At 39.8% G+C, this 18,753-nt stretch overlaps 1 protein-coding gene across 1 annotated transcript in view; it reads left to right on the top strand.

Annotated features, from left to right (window-relative positions):
* The first annotated feature begins 680 nt into the window (after positions 1-680).
* Positions 681-18,753, top strand: part of DNAAF9 (dynein axonemal assembly factor 9) — a 120,556-nt gene continuing 102,483 nt past the window's right edge. Inside the window, exons 1-2 of the mRNA XM_054573974.1 lie at positions 681-840; positions 16,930-17,009. Of these exons, the coding sequence (XP_054429949.1) occupies positions 758-840; positions 16,930-17,009 (163 nt within the window). The 5' untranslated portion in view covers positions 681-757. The remainder of the gene's footprint in view (positions 841-16,929; positions 17,010-18,753) is intronic.

Below are 18,753 nucleotides of genomic sequence, written 5' to 3'. Positions count from 1 at the left end.
CCGCAGTCGGAAACGGGCCAAGTCAAGATCTGAACAGAAGTGGGCCGGGATCTTCTGGGACCTTATGAATCTCTAACCCATGTGTCCGGAGCATAACTGGGCACGCATTGCTAACCTGAGGTCGGCTTGATGTTTGAAGGGTGTGCAATTGATTAGCGGGGCGCGGGGGGGGGGGGGGGCGTTGAAAACGGTAGCAAGGTACCGGCCTGGGAGACAGCGGGAAGAAAGCAGAGCACTAAGGAAATGCTTAGGTCCCGGTGCTGTCTCGATGCTGTCTGGGTGACCGGCTGTCGCAGAGGAGGGATTTGCAGGAGGCCGAAGCCGGCTCAACGGGGCGGGGCGGAGCGAGACCCCACCCCCGGGCACGTTTGTGTGCGTGGCTGGGGGCGCCGCAGAGATTCCCACTCCATGGCGGGGGTCCTGAGTACAGGGTAGAGCGATGGCTCGGTAGCCCTCTCTCTCCCTGGGTACCGACGATCCCCGCTTTCAGCAGAAACAGCTCGCAGTTTAAGGAGGCCGCGGCCCTGTTTCTGTGCGCCTGACCCCCGTCCCAGTCAGTAGCCACGCCCCCACCCAGCTCCTAGCCCGCATCCGACTCCGCCCCCACCTCCGACGTGCCCCCGCGCGCCGCGCCCCCCGCCCACCCGGCACGCCCCGCAGCCCCGCCTGGCCACAGAGGCCCTGGAGCCGCCCTGCGGGCCTGTGCGACCCTCGCAGCGGCACGGTTCCCCTGTGTTACCCGCCGCCGCCCGCCGCCATGGACGTGTATCCTCCGCACCGGCTGGGGTTGCCCCGCGCGTGGTCCCCAGGCGGCCCCGGCCGCGGGTCGCCCGCCGTCAGGTACGTGGGACCGAGGCTGCAGAGGGGTGGCCGGGCCCGGGATTGCGGGTTGTTGGGGTCCGGCGACGCCTCCCGGCGCAGGGCGTGGCCGGGAACGGCTTCCTAGCGGATGATTTTTCCTTAAACGGCTCTTTAAGGAACGTTTCCCCAGGAACGGCATCCTGTGAGGAGGCTCCCACAACGCCCCCCCCCGTAAGGGACCCCCTACTGTGAAATCACCACCACGGAGGAAAGCTTCCCACAGTAAGGTTTTCCCTGTAGAGAATCTCTATAGCGCCTTCTCCATGGATAAGTCACTTGCATGCCCATAGATTACTGCCCCTAGAAACCGCTAGAGTGACACCCTGTGTAGAACCCCCAAATGTGTTTCCCTAGAAACAGCTCACCTCTAATGCTTCCTGTCGTAGGTCTCCTCTAGAGCCTTTCCCTTTAACAGAGGCTTCCCTAAAGAGTACCCCGCTCCGGACTCTTACATGCACACAAACCGGGACCGCGTCTTCCCTATTGCGCATTTTCTCACCTCCCGCAGCCCCAGCCTGCGTCGCGAAGCTCCCTCACTACACAATGGGGAGCTCAGGTTAGGGGGAGTTGGAGGTCATTAAGGACGCAGGAGGGGTAAACTAACTGGATGGATAGGGAAAAAAGGCCCAGGAACCCCGAAGGCGGCGGACCCCAGGCCCCTGAGCCTAGAGACAGAACTCCTGGGTGCCTCAGTACGGGGAGGGTGATATTAGGAAGGGAGGTCCCACCCCCTTTCGATAAAGGAAGATCCGTTTTTCGATTTCTGCTCCAAGTGCCTTTGGGGCTGACCTTGATAGTCTGAGCATTGTTTGTGATGGAGCTGGTCTGGGACCGCCTGCGGAATGTGGAGGTTGGAATGATGGAGGGGTTTGGCAGAAACCATTGAGAGGGAGGGAGGGAGAGAAAAGGAAATGGGCTTTGGTACTGCTAAACTGCCACTAACCCAGAAGAGGGGTTTTTTGGTTTGCTTTTTCTCTATTTTAGCCATTTAGCAAAGCAAGTATGGTACTGTTCCCTTGAAAGGAGTTGTGAACTTAGATGTTAGAACTGCTTTTTCTTTATCTTTGTTATGTAGATTAAGGCATTGTATATTTAGCTGTTTGCCCAGTGATTTGTTTTTGTTTTGTTTTGTTTAACTAAAGCAAATTCAAGCAGAGCAAGAACTAAATCTTAGAATCCTAGTCTTCTCTTACTTCCTGCCATTCCTTCCCCAACCCCAGCAACTAATACCTGTTTGTCGAATGAATAAAGGATGGAGAAGGTTAGGCTGTATTCCCATGGTTACATTTGGAAGTCCTTATTTGCTTTTAATTTGGCAGGTTACATTGTTTGAACTTCTGCTCTGCCCCTCAATGGAATTCCTTGTGGACTTAACAGTTCCCAAGTGTTTAGCTGCTTATGATAACCGTCTCCAGTGCATCCTAACATCCTAACATTTTTGGCAGCAAGTTTCACTGTTAGAAGGTATTTAAGCATTACACAGAATGAAACTGCACAGAATACTTTAGAACTTGGAGCAGCCATCTGTTAAATCTAGGCTCTGTGTAGACTTGGGGTTCATCCCAGGTCATCTTGAGCTTAGGAATCTTGAGTCTTTGAGACTTTTATGGGAAAAAAGGAGCGTTCCAGTAAAATCCATTTCTAAAATAACTGCTACCTTCCTCATTTCTAAAAGCATGGCACTGTGCAGCTTTTTCCAAAGTAGTTAAAGAGATAAATATTGGTTAGCCTTATTAATCAAACTAAATCTTCCACCAAGTGGTTTGAGTGAAGCTTGTTAGTCTTCAGGAAATTGTTCTTCAAGGGGTAATGCAAGGAACCCCCAAGACCTGGCTTTTTTGTACTTTTGGTAAAAGAAATTTGATGCAGGTTCCCCACCTCTATGTAACTGAACGTGCTTTTCTTACCCGTTCAAGCCTTTCCCTGACTTTGACATTGAACGTTTCTAGCAGGTTTAGGCTCAGCATTTTCCTGTTACCCACACTTGGCTTCTTTGCTACACTCTGACTCCTGAGTGATGAAAGAGGCAGGCCTAACTGGTGAAGTTACATTCCTAAAGACCCATAGATAGTGCTTTGCAAGAGTGTGGTTTAGCAGTGGTGTTTATTTTCACAGATGAGGAATAGAGATCAGGAGTTAAAATCTTGTTGCTTGGAACTAGAAGCTTCTTTTTAAGGATATGCTACTCATTAGTGCTGCCCATCAAATATTTTTGGTTTCTGTCTCCCAGGCATGTGGTACAATTATACTTGCTTGCCCCCTTGAAGTTGGGTTTAGGTATGGCCTTGTGAATTGCTTTAGGTCAGTGTAATATGGACAGGAATGATGCATATACCTTCTGGTGTGTAATTTACCACTTTCCCTCTGTTTTGGTGACTATTGGTGCTTCAGATGATGACTAGTCCATCCTTCGGAGACCCAGAACAAGCTTCCAGGTGGCATATGTTTGACATATAGAGTAAGCAAGAAGTAAACCTTTGTTGTTTCAAGCCACTGAGATTTTGGAGTTATTAACAAGCAACCATCTTGACTTATACTAAGGAACCAGTGGAAAGAGCCAAAATATGCGTTCCTAGTACAAAATCTTTTTCTGCAGAGGGATCTGTTCCTACTCAGTATTTGTTTAATTTCACTGCCTCTTTATACAAATAATCCAACATTCACTGTGCTCGATGTTGTGGATTCAAAACAAATAAGGCAGGCTCCTACCCTCAGAGAGCTCCTTAATGAGTGGAAAGAGACAAAAACAACAAAAATTATAATACAGAGTGGTGTTAAGTACTGAGGAAGAAATAGAACTGAAGAAACAGTAATGTAAGAGGGCATAGTCGATTTTGGGCTCAGCTGTTAGAAGAATGGAGTTGCCATTTACTGATTTGCGAATACTAGAAGAAGAGCAGGTTTGTGCAGAAAAGAGAGCTCATTTCTGACCTTGTTCATTTTGAGTTGCCTAATAGATACCCAAGTGGAGATAGTGGATAGGCAGCTGCGTATATAAGTCCAGAGTTCAGGAGAGAGATTGGGACTGTACATACCACCCACATGCTCATGACTTCCACATTTTTATTTAAAGCTGTGAGGCTAGGTAGAGATGCAGAGAGTAAATGTAGATAGAGAAGGGGACCAGCATTGAAGCCCTGGGTGTCCCCAGTAACAAAGACAAGTGTAGTAATGTCTTACAGCTTCTGAGGGAACGTGGTTTCCTACCTCAGAGATAGGAGAAGATACAGGGACAGTCATGGAAAGCCAAATGATAAATACTATTGATGAACTGATGAGGACTAAAACTAGACAGTTTGGTACTGTGGAGGTCATTGGTGACTTTGATAAGAACAGTTTTGGTACAGTGGGTTCAAGAGAAAATAGGAGCGGAATTGATGGCGGTATAGATAGTCATAGTGATTCTTTTTTCCCCCAAGGGTTGTTATAAGGGAAAGCAGAGTAATAGGGCTATGGCTGGAATGGCATGAGCATTGTTCTTTTTGTTTTTCGGTGGGCAGACATTGTAATTACAGCATGCTTGTAAGTTGACGGGATACTGGGAGGCAAACTGATGATTAAAGAGAGAGAAGGGACAATTGCAGGAGTGAATTCCTTGAATAGGTGAGAGAGAATGGGATCTAGGACATAAATGTGTATGTTGACCTCAGGCTAGATTAGTGCATGGACAGTTCCTCATGTGGACACATATGCTGGCGCAGTGGTAGCTTTGTGGTGGGAGTAAGTGGAAGTTCTCTTTTGATTATTTTTATGCTTTCAGCTAAATAAGAAGGAAGTCTGTCAGCTAAAAATTAAGAGTGGGGGAGGTGTTGAAAGTTTGAGGAGAAAGAAGATATAGCATTCATACAGGAGAGTGGGGGGAAATGAGCTGATAAGAAAATATTTTAGGATTGCCAGACAGCACCAAAAGTACCCATTTGGTGGTGTCATAAGTTTTAGATGAAACTCAGTTAGCATGGTTGTATGCGTTTCCTTCAGCTGTGCTGAACTGCTTGGTTGTGGACAGTATGAGAGGGAGTAGCTGAGGGGTAGAATAGAGCACATCATTAGAAGACAGGAGTAATGGAACTGAGATGTAAGGGTAGTAGTGGAAAGAGTATCTGCGCGTATTGAGATTATCATGAATTAAGGTGGGAGTGGTAATAGTGAAAGAGACAATGATGCAGAATCTAAAATCTTTAGGGAATGTCGAGGACTGAGTGACCCAGAGTTTTGTAGATGTCTGATGTCTGTAACAGGGAGGGATAGTGCGTGGTTATTGATGGCATGAAGAAATCATGCAAAATAAAATAAAATTTCCCAAAACCAAAGGACATGAGTTTCCAAATTAAAAGTACTCCCCAAGAATCCAGCACAATTAATTTAAAAATAGCTGTTCCAAGGCCCATCATCCTGAAAATTTTGAGTACTATAAAGTCAAAAGGATATCTGCAAATTAACATAGATAAGGTCAAGAATTGTAGGATTGATTGGGAACTGTAAGATAATGGAGGAAGCGGTGCCTTCTGAAGGAAAATGGATTCCCACCCAGAATTTTGGATCCAGCGAAACCCTCAGGCAGGCATGAGGGAAGGATAAAAACATTTCACACATGTAGACTCTCAAAGTTTGACCTTCCATACATGCTTTATTGAGAAGCCATTGGAGGATGTGCTCTAGCAAAACAATCTGATTAAGGGCTTCCTGTGTGGAAGCGCCTCTATTCCATGTACAAGTCGGATTTCTTACTTGTTGAAGGACTCTTAGGGAAGGACCTTCTTTGTTACCCCTGGAAATTACCAGAGATGGGACCATTTTATTGCCATTTCCCACAGTACTTGCCCTAGTGCTTAGTGTCTGGTATATAGTCAGCACTCACTAAATATGGACTGCTGTTGTTAGCTATTATGAAACACTGCTTGCATTAATTACTTATTGAATGGACAGAGAATAATTACACATGAAGCTATAGGCTATATTAAATTTCATGGATGTTCAGAGAATGGAGAATCACAGTTGTGAGCTAAATGGTGAGAATGTGGTTCATGACAGTGATGTTCTGCAGAGATGACATAAATAAAGCCTCACAGAGAGAGGTTATCCCTTCAGGTGAGGTTTGTTGACCAGTTACCAACGCCCATGTTTCTCTTGGGTTTTTGCTGATGTAATACAGATGGTCCCTGACTTAAGAAAACTCAAGATGCACAGCAAGATTATGACCTTGTATGTCTGAAAATGTGAAGTTTCACCTCCAATGTACTTGCTTGGATGCGGGCCAGGGAGGCTTGGTGTGGTGCCCAACGAAGAAAAAAATGATTGCTGAGTTAAGCTTTTATGGCCTTATTTCTGGACCAGGGGTCTAAGTGTCTGCCTTTTCACTTGTGAGGGAAAGTAATTGTGGATGCTTTCTGAATGAAGACTTTGAAATAGACTTTACAAAGAGCAGATTGTGTGAGGAAATGTTAAGAAAGCTGGAGAAAAGGAAGAAAATGGAAAATAAGATGCCACACCAGAATATAATGAACAGACTTCCAGATAACATTTTCCGTTTGTGGTAGGTAGCATTTTCTGAAATTCTCTTGAATTTAGTTTGTGGAGTGTTCTGTGTACCCCAATTCGCGAAATATGTGTGAGCATGGATTGCAGTTGGGCCCAAGTTTTGACCATTTTAGATGAGGTGGCCTATCCGTTAGGATCTGCATTTGGCAGCTGGTAGAAGACAGTTAGGAATATTGACTTCCCTTTGGGGTGTATCCTCTCTTGCAAAAGATATCAATAGGACGACAGGCTAGTCCTAGTATAAAGTCGTCAGGGAACTAGGCCTCTTCTGTGTATATGTGTTGCTGTCTGGAGCATGTGGATTCCATTTTCTCTACAGCTTCACGGTCATGGTCATGGCTGTAGGCGCTCCAGGTGTCCTGTCATGCTGACAAGCAAGAGCAGGAAAGAGAAAGGACAGCTCCCGTGTGAGTCAGTTCCTTCCCTTCAGAGAGTTTCTTAAGAACTGTCCCCCTAACGGCTTCTGCATTTCATTGCTAGGCTTTAGAACTAGTGAGAGTTTAGCAAGTTGTTTGAAAAATGTATTGGACTCAAGATGACATTCAAAATGGGAACAAAAACTATAAAATACCAAGGAATCAACCTAATAAGTGAAAAACTTCTATAAATAAAAATTTAAAACTTGGCAGAAGGGTATAAAACAGAGAGGAATGAATGGCGAGATACAGCATGTTCCTGAGAGGGACGCTCGGTGCTGTTCACACTCAACATGATCACAAAACAGAATCTCAATAAGAATTTTTATGGATCTTAGCAAGTCGATTTTACACTTCATCATTAAGAGAAAATGTTCAATAGGAAGGCCATGGGATCTTTGAAACAATGATAATAAGAAGGACTTACCCAGCAGATATGAAAAATAATCCATATACTAGAAAATTCAAGAGATAACATACTACAAAGCTCTGGTTATTTCTTAAGTGTACTGTTTTTGTGAGAATAGATAAATGGATCAAATAAAGATAAAAAAAGATCCAGCTATGTAACATATGCTAAAAGGGGCATTCAGTATCAGGGTATAAAAAGGATCAGTAAATGGTCTTTGGACCGTCATATTTTGGAGGGGAAAATACAGTTAGATTTCTGCTTCACAATGGTAAAAAAGCAAATTCCAGAGGAGCAAAGAGCTAAATGATTAAGATAGACACACACTTATAATTAATGAAATATTGGCCTTTTTAAAAAAAGATTTTATTTATTTTTAGAGAAAGAGGGAAGAAGAGAGCGACAGAAACATTGATGTGTGAGAGAAACATTGATCAGTTGCCTCTCATACGTACCCTGACTGGACTGAACTGGCACCCAGGCATGTGCCCTGATCGGGAATTTAACTGGAAGCCTTTTGCTTTGCAGAACTTAACTGGATGCCCAACCAACTGAGCCACACGGGTCAGGGCATTGGCATTTTATTATTATACTTTTATAATACTAAGTGAGAAAGACATAAAAGGAAGACATAAAACCCCTAAGCTTAAGTGTAAAATTAAAACAGATTTAATCATATAAAACTTTTAAACTTCTGCCTGAAAAAGATACCATAACATAGTCTAGAAGTTTGAAGAAAATATCTGCAACATATAGCCAAAACAGCTTTTAAAATGTGATGGAATATACAAATCACTCAGGGATAAAACCAAAGAAATGACCAAGTAGAAAATGGGCCAAGAACACATGAATATGCATTCATAGAAAAATATAGATGATTAATAAACATTTGACAGCCTCCCTAGTGAGTAGGGAGAATATAATTTATAACAGTGAACATTATAACCACTAGTTCCCATTAGTTGAAGAGTGATAACACGGTTTAGAAAGTTCTGGGGAAATAGGTGCTCTGAGAAATTGTAGGTGAGTGTTTTAAGAAAACAATTTGGCAAGATCGGTCAGAATTTAAAAGGCAGATCCTCTTCCTCTTCCAGTGCTGCTTTTCAGTCTCCACCTTCCAGAAACTTTTGGGCTTGTGCCAAAGATGATTGCCTACGCCCACCGAAGCGATGTTTGCTATTGCAAAGTAATGCTAATCCTGAATGTTCAGGCTTAGTAGCTGGTAAATAAGAACCAAAGAAGCCCTGATTGATGTGAGTTAGTTGGTTGGGCATCATCCTGCCAGGCAAAAGGTCTCTGCTCAATTCCTGGTCAGGACACATGCCTGGGTTGCAGGCCGGATCCAGGTCCCAGTCCCAGTTGGGGCACATGTTCAGATGATGTTTCTTTCTCACATTGATGTTTCACTCCCTGCCTCTCTCCCTCCCTGCCCCTCTCTCTAAAAATAAATAAATAAAACCTTTATTAAAAAACACAAAAGGATACAGTACAGTAGTAAGGAGTTGATCCCAAACCATTATTATATGAAATGTTAAAAGGACATACTTATGAAAGAGAAGATCAAAACTATGAAAATAAAATGGCAACAAATACATATCAACAGTTGAATCTAAAAAAGCAAACTAAGCAAACAAGAAGAACAGACAGAATCATGGATATCGGGGGGAAAATGGGGGAGAATGGGTGAAGAGGTGAGGGGGCCAAGAAGTACAAATAGGTGGTTACAGAATAGCCATGGGATGTAAAGTACAGTATAGGTAATGGAGCAGCCAAAGAACTTAGACACATGACCCGTGGACATGAACGATGGTGTGGGCATTGCCTGAGATAATGGGGGGGCTAGGTGGAGGGAGGCAAAGGGGGAAAAATTGGAACTATAATAGCATAATCAATAAAATACAATTAAAAAATACAGTACAGTAGTTTTTAAAATGAGATTGAGTTCTAAGCACTAATTTGGAAAGATCTTAAGATATAAGGGTAAGTGAAAAGGACGTGTGTCAGAGATTATGCCTTTATGTAAAAACAGCCACCCAAAAACTCACACTAACTATATATTTTACTGAGAGAGTTGCACCGAATTGTTTACAGCAGTTTTCTAGGATAAGATGAAATCAGATTGGTATGAAAATTCAAAACACAGAGCATACATATAAAGAGAATACATTTGTGTGTTAATTATTTAATCTTGAAAGTCAAAAGGTTAGCATAAAATTATGGAGGAAGATCAGACAAAATAAAATTTTCAATTTGAAATACAAATAAGAAAATAAACTTGGCTGGGTATATAGTAATTGTCATAAAAAGCAGTGAGCAGCGAACTGTTACATTATAAATCAGAATATGGAAAGAATAGAGATGATTGTTTAAAATTTAATTATGTTATATCTGTGGCTGACTTTATTGCCAGGAAATCAGTGAGGTGAGGTGTATCAGAAAAAAAGGGGCAAGAGCCAGGGTACCTGGTCGCTGAGGTTCTGGTGCTGTTAATCTTTACTCAGCCTTGTGATCTTGGGCAAAGTGCTTCTTTTCAGATTTTGTTTTCTTCATCTTGTCATCTGTCTACGTCGTGAGTCTGAATCCAGGGAAAGTTAGAAATAAAGAATAGCATACAAGCAGCATATTTAACATAAACTGCATTATTGTGTCTGCTGAGTCTACTGGTATCGTAAAGGAGGAGCTTTGTAAAGTCATGGGTGACCAGAGGCCATCGACCAAGAATGTGCCAGCTGTGCTCAGGTAGACCTGGAAACTGGAGGGCAGTACTGTTGCTGGGTGGGCTTGGTGTGTATGTGAAAGTTGATATTAGAAAAAAAAAAGTCCGAATGAATACACAATAACCTCAAAATGGTGACCTCTGGGAATGAGGAACAATGAAAACTTTAGTTTTATATGTATTCTTTTTTCATTATGACAAATTAATATTTTATATGCATAATTGAAAGAGGCATTAAAGTAGATTAAAGCAAATGTGCCAAAATGTTAATGGTGGTTAATTCTGGGTGATGGGAATATGGGTGATTGTAGTTTTCCTCATGTGTACTTACCAGGTCTTTTTTTTAATTAGGCAAATATTTCGGTAAATGACAAGTTTAACGGTTCAGTGACAAATAACAGACTATATGTCTAGTTAAAAATTAAATTTGGGAAGCAAGAAAATGTACAGAGGAAAAGAACTGAATTTAGGTTTACCCATTTGACAAGAAAGTAAGAGATACCAGTTAGGATACTATTTTATCCTTCCAGAGTAGGACATTTTATGTGCTTCCACTTTATTTGGTCAGGATACTTGTAGAAAAGAATCTCTTTGTTTCTGTGTTCAGTATTGTCTTGGCTTTCCACAGCAGTAGTGGAGGAGCTGCTTGTTTCCTGGTCACATGATCTATTTATGCTTTGTCCCTGGCTTCTTGTAAGTTTGAAAAACCAAAGAGTTCTTGGTAACCTTGGCAGTCAGTCAGCCTACTGTCCAGATGGGTTGGGAAATGGGCCAAAGGACCAATTTGATGAAATATTGCTAGTGTAGAGAATGATTGCAAAGTCAGTCTTACGTTAAACAAGAAAAAGTGGGGAGGAACAGATAACCCTTTCCCAGAAAAAGAAGTTTTCTTACTTTAAATATTGATCATCTTGCAGTTTTTTGTTCTGCCACTTCTAAAACCTTAAGTCACTCCACATGTTCCATTTACCTCCAGCCCCAGATTTTTTATCATAAAAATATTCAAACAATACAGAAAAAGGTAAAAGAATAGTACAATGAATGCTTGTTATATCCACCACTTAGATGCAACAGTTTTTAACATTTTGCCATATATGTGTTGTTTTTATTCTTTTCTTTTTCTCTTTTTTTTCTTTAAAACCTTTTTCAAGTGAGTTACAGACATCAAGACACTTCACTCCTAAGTAATTCCTTATACATCTGCTAAGAAATAGTACATTCTACTATCTAGCCATAATATCATTATCTCACCTAAGAAAGTTAACTCAGACATGTGATCTTGGGGATCTTTTCAGGTTTTGCTTTCTTCATCTTGTCATCTGTCTATGTCGTGAGTCTGAATCCAGGGAAAGTTAGAAATAAAGAATAGCATACAAGCAGCATATTTAACATAAACTGCATTATTGTGTCTGCTGAGTCTACTGGTATCGTAAAGGAGGAGCTTTGTAAAGTCATGGGTGACCAGAGGCCATCGACCAAGAATGTGCCAGCTGTGCTCAGATAGACCTGGAAGTTGGAGGGCAGTACTGTTGCGGGGTATTGCTGGGTAACAGTGATTGCTTAATATCACCAAATGCCCAGTCCATATTCAAATTTTCCCACATGTCTCGTGAATGTTTCCCTGTTTTTTAAAAATCATTACATTTCATACATTGTATTTACATTAGAAGAGTTCTCCCTCTTTGTTCATTTTGCTTTATGTGATGTTGACTTTTATGACTTAAAAAAGTGTCTTAATTGTGATAAAATACACATAAAACTTGCCATTTTAACTGTTTTTAAGTGTACGGTTTAATGGCATTAAGTACATTCACATTGTTATGCTACAGTCACCACTATGATGGTGATTGTAGTATAATAATGTGAACTCTTTTCACATTACAAAAGAAGAGATGAAAAGAACTCTTTTTCATCTTACAAAATTGAAACTCTGTTCCTGTTAAAGAGTAACTCCCTGTTTCTTCCCTCCAGCCCCTGGCAACTACCATATTCTACTTTTTATCTCTATGAATTTGACTGTTCTAAGAACCTCATAAAAATAGAATCATTCAACATTTGTCCTTTTGTGACTGTCTTACTTCACTTACTGTAGTGTCCTCAAGGTTCATCCATATTTTAGCATGTGTCAGAATTTCTTTCCTTTTTAAGATTGATATTCCATTGTATGTACTGTGTATCCCACAGTTAATTTATCTGTGGATAGACACTTGCATTGCTGCTATGAACATGGGTGTACAAACATCTCTTTGAGTCCTTGCTTTTAATTCTTTTTGGATATATACCCAAAATAGAATTGCCGCATGATAATGATAATTCTATTTTTAATTTTTTGAGGAACCTCCATACTGTTTTTCATAGGGGTTGCCCTGTTTTATGTTCCCACCAGTAGTCCACAAAACTGTCAATTTCTCCCCATCCTTGCTAATACTTGTTAGTTTATGTTTGAGTTTGGCTTTTTTTTTTTTTTTATAGTAGTCATCTTAATTTTTGTGGGAGTAGTATCTCTTTTAGGTTTTAATTTTCATTTTCATAATGACTAGTGATGTTGAGCGTGTTTTCATAGGCTTAGGCCATTAGAATATCTTCTTTGGAGAAATAGCCTATTCAATTTTGAATAGTTTTTTTTGTTTTTGCTGAGTTTTAGGACTTCTTTATATATTCTGGATATTTGCCACTTATCAGATATATTATTTGCAAATATTTCTTCCCATTCCGTGGTTTGCCTTTTCATTATGTTAACTGTGTCCTTTGATGAACATAAGTTTTCAATTTTGATGAAGCCCGATTTATGTATTTTTCTTTTGTTGTCTGTGTTTTTGATGTCATAGCCAGAAATCATTGCCAAATCCAATGTCACGAAGCTTTTCACATATGTTTTTCTTAGAAAAGTTTTATGGTTTTAGGTTTACATTTAGGTCTTTATTCCATTTTAAATTAAACTTTGTATGTGGTATAAGGTAAGGGTCCAAATTCATTCTTCTGCATGTGGATATACAGTTTTCTCAAAACATGGTCTTTTCTCAGTGAGTGGTCTTGGTACCCTTATCAAAAATCACCAGTACCACACTGCTTTGATTACTGTAGCTTTGCAGTAACTTTTGAAATCAGGGAGGATGTCCTCCTGCCTTGTCCTTCTTTTTCAATATTGTTTTGGCTATTCTGGGCTCCTTGAGATTTCATGTGAATTTTAGGATGGATTTTTTGACTTCTGCAAAAATATCATTGGGATTTTGAGAGGGATTGCTATAGTTGCTCTGTGTGGTATTGACAGCTTAACAATATTAAGTATTTCCATTTATGAACACAGATGTATTCGTTATTGCTATCTTTAATTGCTTTCAGAATTGTATTAATGATCCAGTTTCTCTGAATCATCACCAGCATTTGGTATCATCATTTTTTGTTATTTTAACTTTTCTAATAGATGTGAGGTAATATTCTATTTTTAATTTGCATTTCCCTAATGGAAAATGATGTTGAACATGTTTTCATGTCCCATCTCTGAATCATCTTTGAAGAAATGTTTCTTCATGCCATTTGCCCATTACCTAATTGGATTGTTTTTTATTTCTGAGTTTTGAGAGTTCTTAATTGATTTGCAAATATGCTCTCCTTATTTGTAGTTTGTCTTTTTATTCTCTCAGCAGGGTCTTTCACAAAACAAAATTTAAAAATTTGATGAAGTCTAATTTATTTTGTTTTTTTCTTATGGATCATATTTTTCATATCAATTCTAAGAACTTAATCAAACCCTAATTCCTAAATATTTATTTTTGTTTTCTTCCAAAGATTTTATACTTTTACATTTAAAAAAATTTAAATATAATCTATCTTGAGTTAATTTTTGTATAAGGTGTTAAGTTTAGGTTGAGGTTCATGTTTTTGTCTATGGATATCCATTTATTGAAAAGACTGTCCTTCTTTCATTGAGTTGCTTTTGAACCTTTGTCAAAAATTAATTGGCTGTATTTATGTGGGTCTGTTTATAACTACTCTGTACTGTTTAATCGATCTATGTGTCTGTCTCTCAACCAATACCACTCAGTCTTGATTACTTTAGATGTGTAAGTCTTGACATCAGGTAGAATGATTCCTCCCACCTTGTCCTTTCTCTTTTTCTTTCTTTCTTTTTTTTTTAAATATTTTATTTATTTATTTTTAGAGAGAACAGAAGGGAAGGAGAAAGAGAGGGAGAGTAACATCAATATATAGTTCCCTCTCATGCTCCCCACACTGGGGAGCCTGCCTGCAACCCAGGCATGTGCCCTGACCAGGAATCGAACCAGCGACCCTTTGGTTTGCAGGCCGGCACTCAATCCACTGAGCCACACTAGCCCGGGCGGTCCTTTTTTTTTTTCTTCCAAAATTGTCTTAGCTACTCTAGTTCCTTTACTTTTTCATCTAAGTTTTAGAGTAATCTTGTCTATAGCTACAAAAAAAAATCTTGGTGGAATTTTGATAGAAGTTGTTATACCTGTACATCAATTGGGGGAGAATGGGCATCTTCACTGCTGTATTTTCCAGTCTGTGGATGCAGTACGTGTCTCCATTTACTTCAATTTTTTTTATTTAATTTATCAGTGTTTTGTAGTTTTTTTGTGTATGTCTTATGCATGTTCTGTTAGGTTTATATTTAAGTTACATTGTACTTTTAACTTTGATTTTCATGTGATTATTGCTTTTATATAGAAATGTAATTGATTTTTATATGTTGATATTGCAAAATTGTTATAGGAGTTTTTTGTAGATTTTGTGAGATTATATGCCTCATTTTCAATCTGTATGCCTTTTAATTTATTTTCTTGCCTTATTGCATTGGTTAAAACTTCCAGTAATCTGTTTAATAATGTGGTGAAAGCAGACATCCTTTCTTGTTTCTCATTTTAGAGGAAAAACTTGTAGCCTCACCATTAAATATAATCCCAAACTTTACTTTGAAGGTTTTTGTAGAAGTACTTTATCAAGTTGAAGAAACTTATCTATTCCTAGTTTTCTGAGTGTTCTTATGGTGAGTGGGTATTAAATTTTAGCAAATGATTTTTCTGTGTCAGTTATATGGTTGTGTGGTTGTTGTTTTTTTTTTGTTTTTGTTTTTTCCTTTAGCCTCCCAGTATGATGGATTATATTGATCAATTTACGCGTATGAAACACCTTACATCCCTGGGATAAACCCTCTCTTGTTCATGATATATATACTAAGTCCTCATTTAGTATCGATAATAGGTTCTTGGAAACTGAAACTTTATGGAAAACAGTGTATAACAAAATTAGTTTTACCATAGGCTAATTGATAGAAACAAGTGATAAGTTCCTTTGGTATATTTTTGGTCACAAGAACATCACCAAACTTGTAAATAAAAACTCAAAACACTTCTGATATTAAACATTGAAATAAATGTGAGCTATACATACATTTAAGAAAGATTCATAAAAACAAGTAAGGTAATTATTTTCCAGTCCACTCATTCCAGCGCAGGATTGCAGGAGGCTCGAACCTCTCCCAGCACAGGGACCCACCCTGGACAAGACACCCTTCCATTACAGGGTGTACTCACGCACATACCCACACCCACGCTCACTGAGACTGGGGCAGTTTAGACACACTAGTTCACCTAATGTGCACATCTTGAGGTGCGAGAGGAAACCAGAGTACCTGGGAAAAACCCATGCAGACGTGGGAGAACATGCAAACTCTACACAGGTCGTGGCCCTGGCTGTAAATTGAAGTTTTTTCTCATTAACGTTATAACGTTACTCAAGGACCTACTGTAATTGTTTGTATGTTTTTGAGTTCTCTTTGCTAATATTTTATTAAGGGTTTTTACATCTATGTCCATGATAGATATTGGTCTTTTGTGTTTTTGGCAGTTTTTGTTTTTTGTTTGGTGCTGTCTTTGTCTTGGTTTTGGTATTAGATGAAAGATTGTGAAGCTCTTGAGGGAAGATAGTGATAATGATCACTAAGTCATGGAGTGGCAATATCAAAAAGAATCCAAGGGAGAAAATGAATCCAGGGAAGGGAAATAATGCCTGGAAGTATTGTTGCTTGGGTGTGCGTAGGGCAGGGTACCAGAGTAGATTCAGTGAGGGTTGGGGATGAAGTGTGATTGTCAAGGATGGAACAGTTAGTATAGTTGGCTTACAGAAAACCTTAGTTAATATTGATGTGGTAGGGTTGGAAATATATTGACTAAAGGGAAAAAATTAATTGTAGGAATGCTGCAAATTGAATAGTAGAGATAGATCCTGGACCTCGAGGTAACTGGAGGAGACCAAGTAGAAGGATCAGTCTTGAGCAGGAAATTGAGCGTCTCTCTCTTGGGCTGCTGGGAAGGAGAAAGGGTTGGTATGAAGAGCATGGAGTCCTTAGAAGTGATATGAATGTCTGGGGATGCCTTTCCTTATTCTTTATTTAGGAGGAGGGGGATATTCCTAAGGCCAAACGAATAATAGATCTACAACAAAATGGAGCAAGTACCCCGTGCTGATATCTGTGTGGGCCGAGTTGTGATGGCAAATCAGGGCCTCGTTTAGGTCCTTAGACCAGTTTTGGGGTTGGTTTTTTTGTTTGTTTGTTTTTTATCTGTTTTCTTGTTTTTGTTTTTGAATGGTATGACCGCAGTTAGGACAAATCAGTGTGGACACTCTTTGATCATCCTTAAAAATAAGAAGTCATTGAAGGTCTTTCCTGCTAGGCTGCTGAGTCCCAGGATTGTCCAGTATTGACCATGAAAGGGTCTTTGATTCCATCCTATGCTGAGCCAGAGAGCCACTGGCTATCCAGTTTGTAATCAGCAGTTCATACTTATTCTTCTGTACAGTTCTGCATAATCACTTCTGGAAAATAGAAGAGAAGGGATCACTTTCCAATTCATTTCGTGGTTCTGATATCAAAACCAGACAAGGACCAGTTCCCATCCCTAGCAGTCATTCCTCCTCATGCCTTCATGTGCTGGCTCTCAGGGAGCTGATTTCTGTTCTTGTTGCAGCTGCAGCCGACTCCGCCAGGTTCAGAGCATCCTGACCCAGAGCAGCAAGTCTCGACCCGACGGGATCCTCTGCATCCTAGGTGAGTGTTTTTAACAAGGTGGGACTCGGGGCTCGGGCAACTTGACTTCTGTTCACAGGAAGATATTGATAATAGTATCATTGTGAGATAAGCTGTGGGTTAATGCTTTCCCCACGCAACACCTGCTCTTGTTCCCCTGAAATTGGTTGCTGTTTCAGTGAGGTTGTGTGAGATATCAGTAAGATAGGGAGCTCCTGCCACAGAGCTGGCACTTCTCCGTACATATTACCTCATTTCTTCTCACAGCGACCTTACAAGGGAGCAGTGCGTACAATTTAAAAATGAAGGCAATACATGAGTAACAATGAACAGAACTTCCTAACCATCTCAGATACCCAGTCCCACTCCCCAGAGATAACATTGTCCACTGTATCTCTTTTTTTTTGTTTTGTTAACACAAATGGGAACATTTTATGCATGTCGTTGTTAACCTGATTTTTAAAATTTTCACTTAACCATATTATCTTGGAGTTTTTTTAAATATCAGATTGACTGTGTAGATATAGAACACTCCAATGTTGCGGAAATTAATGTGTTTGAGGTTGGGTGTGAAGATGGAGATAAAAAGTTAATAAAACTTCATGACAGAATTTTAGGTGAAGCAGAAGCAAGAAATCAGAGAGCAGACTTGTATATTCTTAAACAGCCTCTGCGATTTAGTAGATTCTTCTTTTCTGTGTAATTACAATTGTCCTAATATCTTATTGATGATCGATTGGCTGAATCTAGCTTCCTAACCCTTGGAATACCCTACAGAGCAACTCTGACTCAACTCACCTCCACTTTAGCATTTGTCTTTTAGTTGTTGTGGTGTAGGAAATGTTCTAACTGATTTTCTGCTAACCTTTCTAAAAACAGCTTTACGGCACAATAATTGATGTATAGTAAACTTCACATATTTAATGTTACAATGTGATAAGCTTTGACAAGTGTGTGAAACTACCACACAGTCAAGGTAGGTACGTATCAATTATCTCCATGTTTTCTTGTGCCCCTTTGTAAGTTCTCTATTCTGCCCCTTCCCCACTCCCAGACAACTATTGATGTGCTATCTGTCACTATACATTCATTTGTACTTCCTTGAGTTATATAAATGGGATCATACAGTATGTACCCTTTTTATCTGACTTCTTTCACTTGACACGTTTATTTTGAGATTCATCCATATTGTAGCATGTATCATGTAGTAGTTCATTTCTTTTTATTGGTGATTAGTATTTTATTGTATGTATATACCAGTTTGTTTACCCATTCAACTGTTGCTGGGTATTGGGTTTCTATTGTTTGTGTTTGCCTATTACAAATAAAACTGCTGTAAACATTTTTATACAAAGTGCCTGTGCCATTTTATGTTCTTACTAGCAGTTCATGAGAGTTCCATTTCTTGTATCCCTAACCAACAATTGGCATGGTCAGTCTTTTTATTTAAACAGTTTTAGAACAGTTTTATTTTAGTTAATAACCCACTGCTACTTGAAATTGTTCCAGCTTTGGCCATTTGGAACTCTAGCAATTGCAAAGATAGCACAGAGTTCCCATGTACCCCTCGCCCAACTTTCCATATTATTAGCATCTTAGATTAGTAAGGTACATTTGTCACAAGTAATGAATCAATGTTAATACATTATTATTAACTAAAATCCATACTTCCTTCACATTTCCTTAGTTTTTACCTAAAGTTCTTTTTCCGTTCCAGGATCCCATTCAAGATACCATGCTAGATTAGTTGCCATGTCTTCCCAGG

Source organism: Pteronotus mesoamericanus, unplaced genomic scaffold, assembly GCF_021234165.1.
Source record: "Pteronotus mesoamericanus isolate MK-2021 breed Mesoamerican mustached bat unplaced genomic scaffold, CSHL_Meso_final contig_25, whole genome shotgun sequence".
Classification (NCBI taxonomy): domain Eukaryota; kingdom Metazoa; phylum Chordata; class Mammalia; order Chiroptera; family Mormoopidae; genus Pteronotus; species Pteronotus mesoamericanus.
The sequence above is the reverse complement of the archived record's forward strand: the minus strand, read 5'-3'. Positions and strand labels throughout refer to the sequence as shown.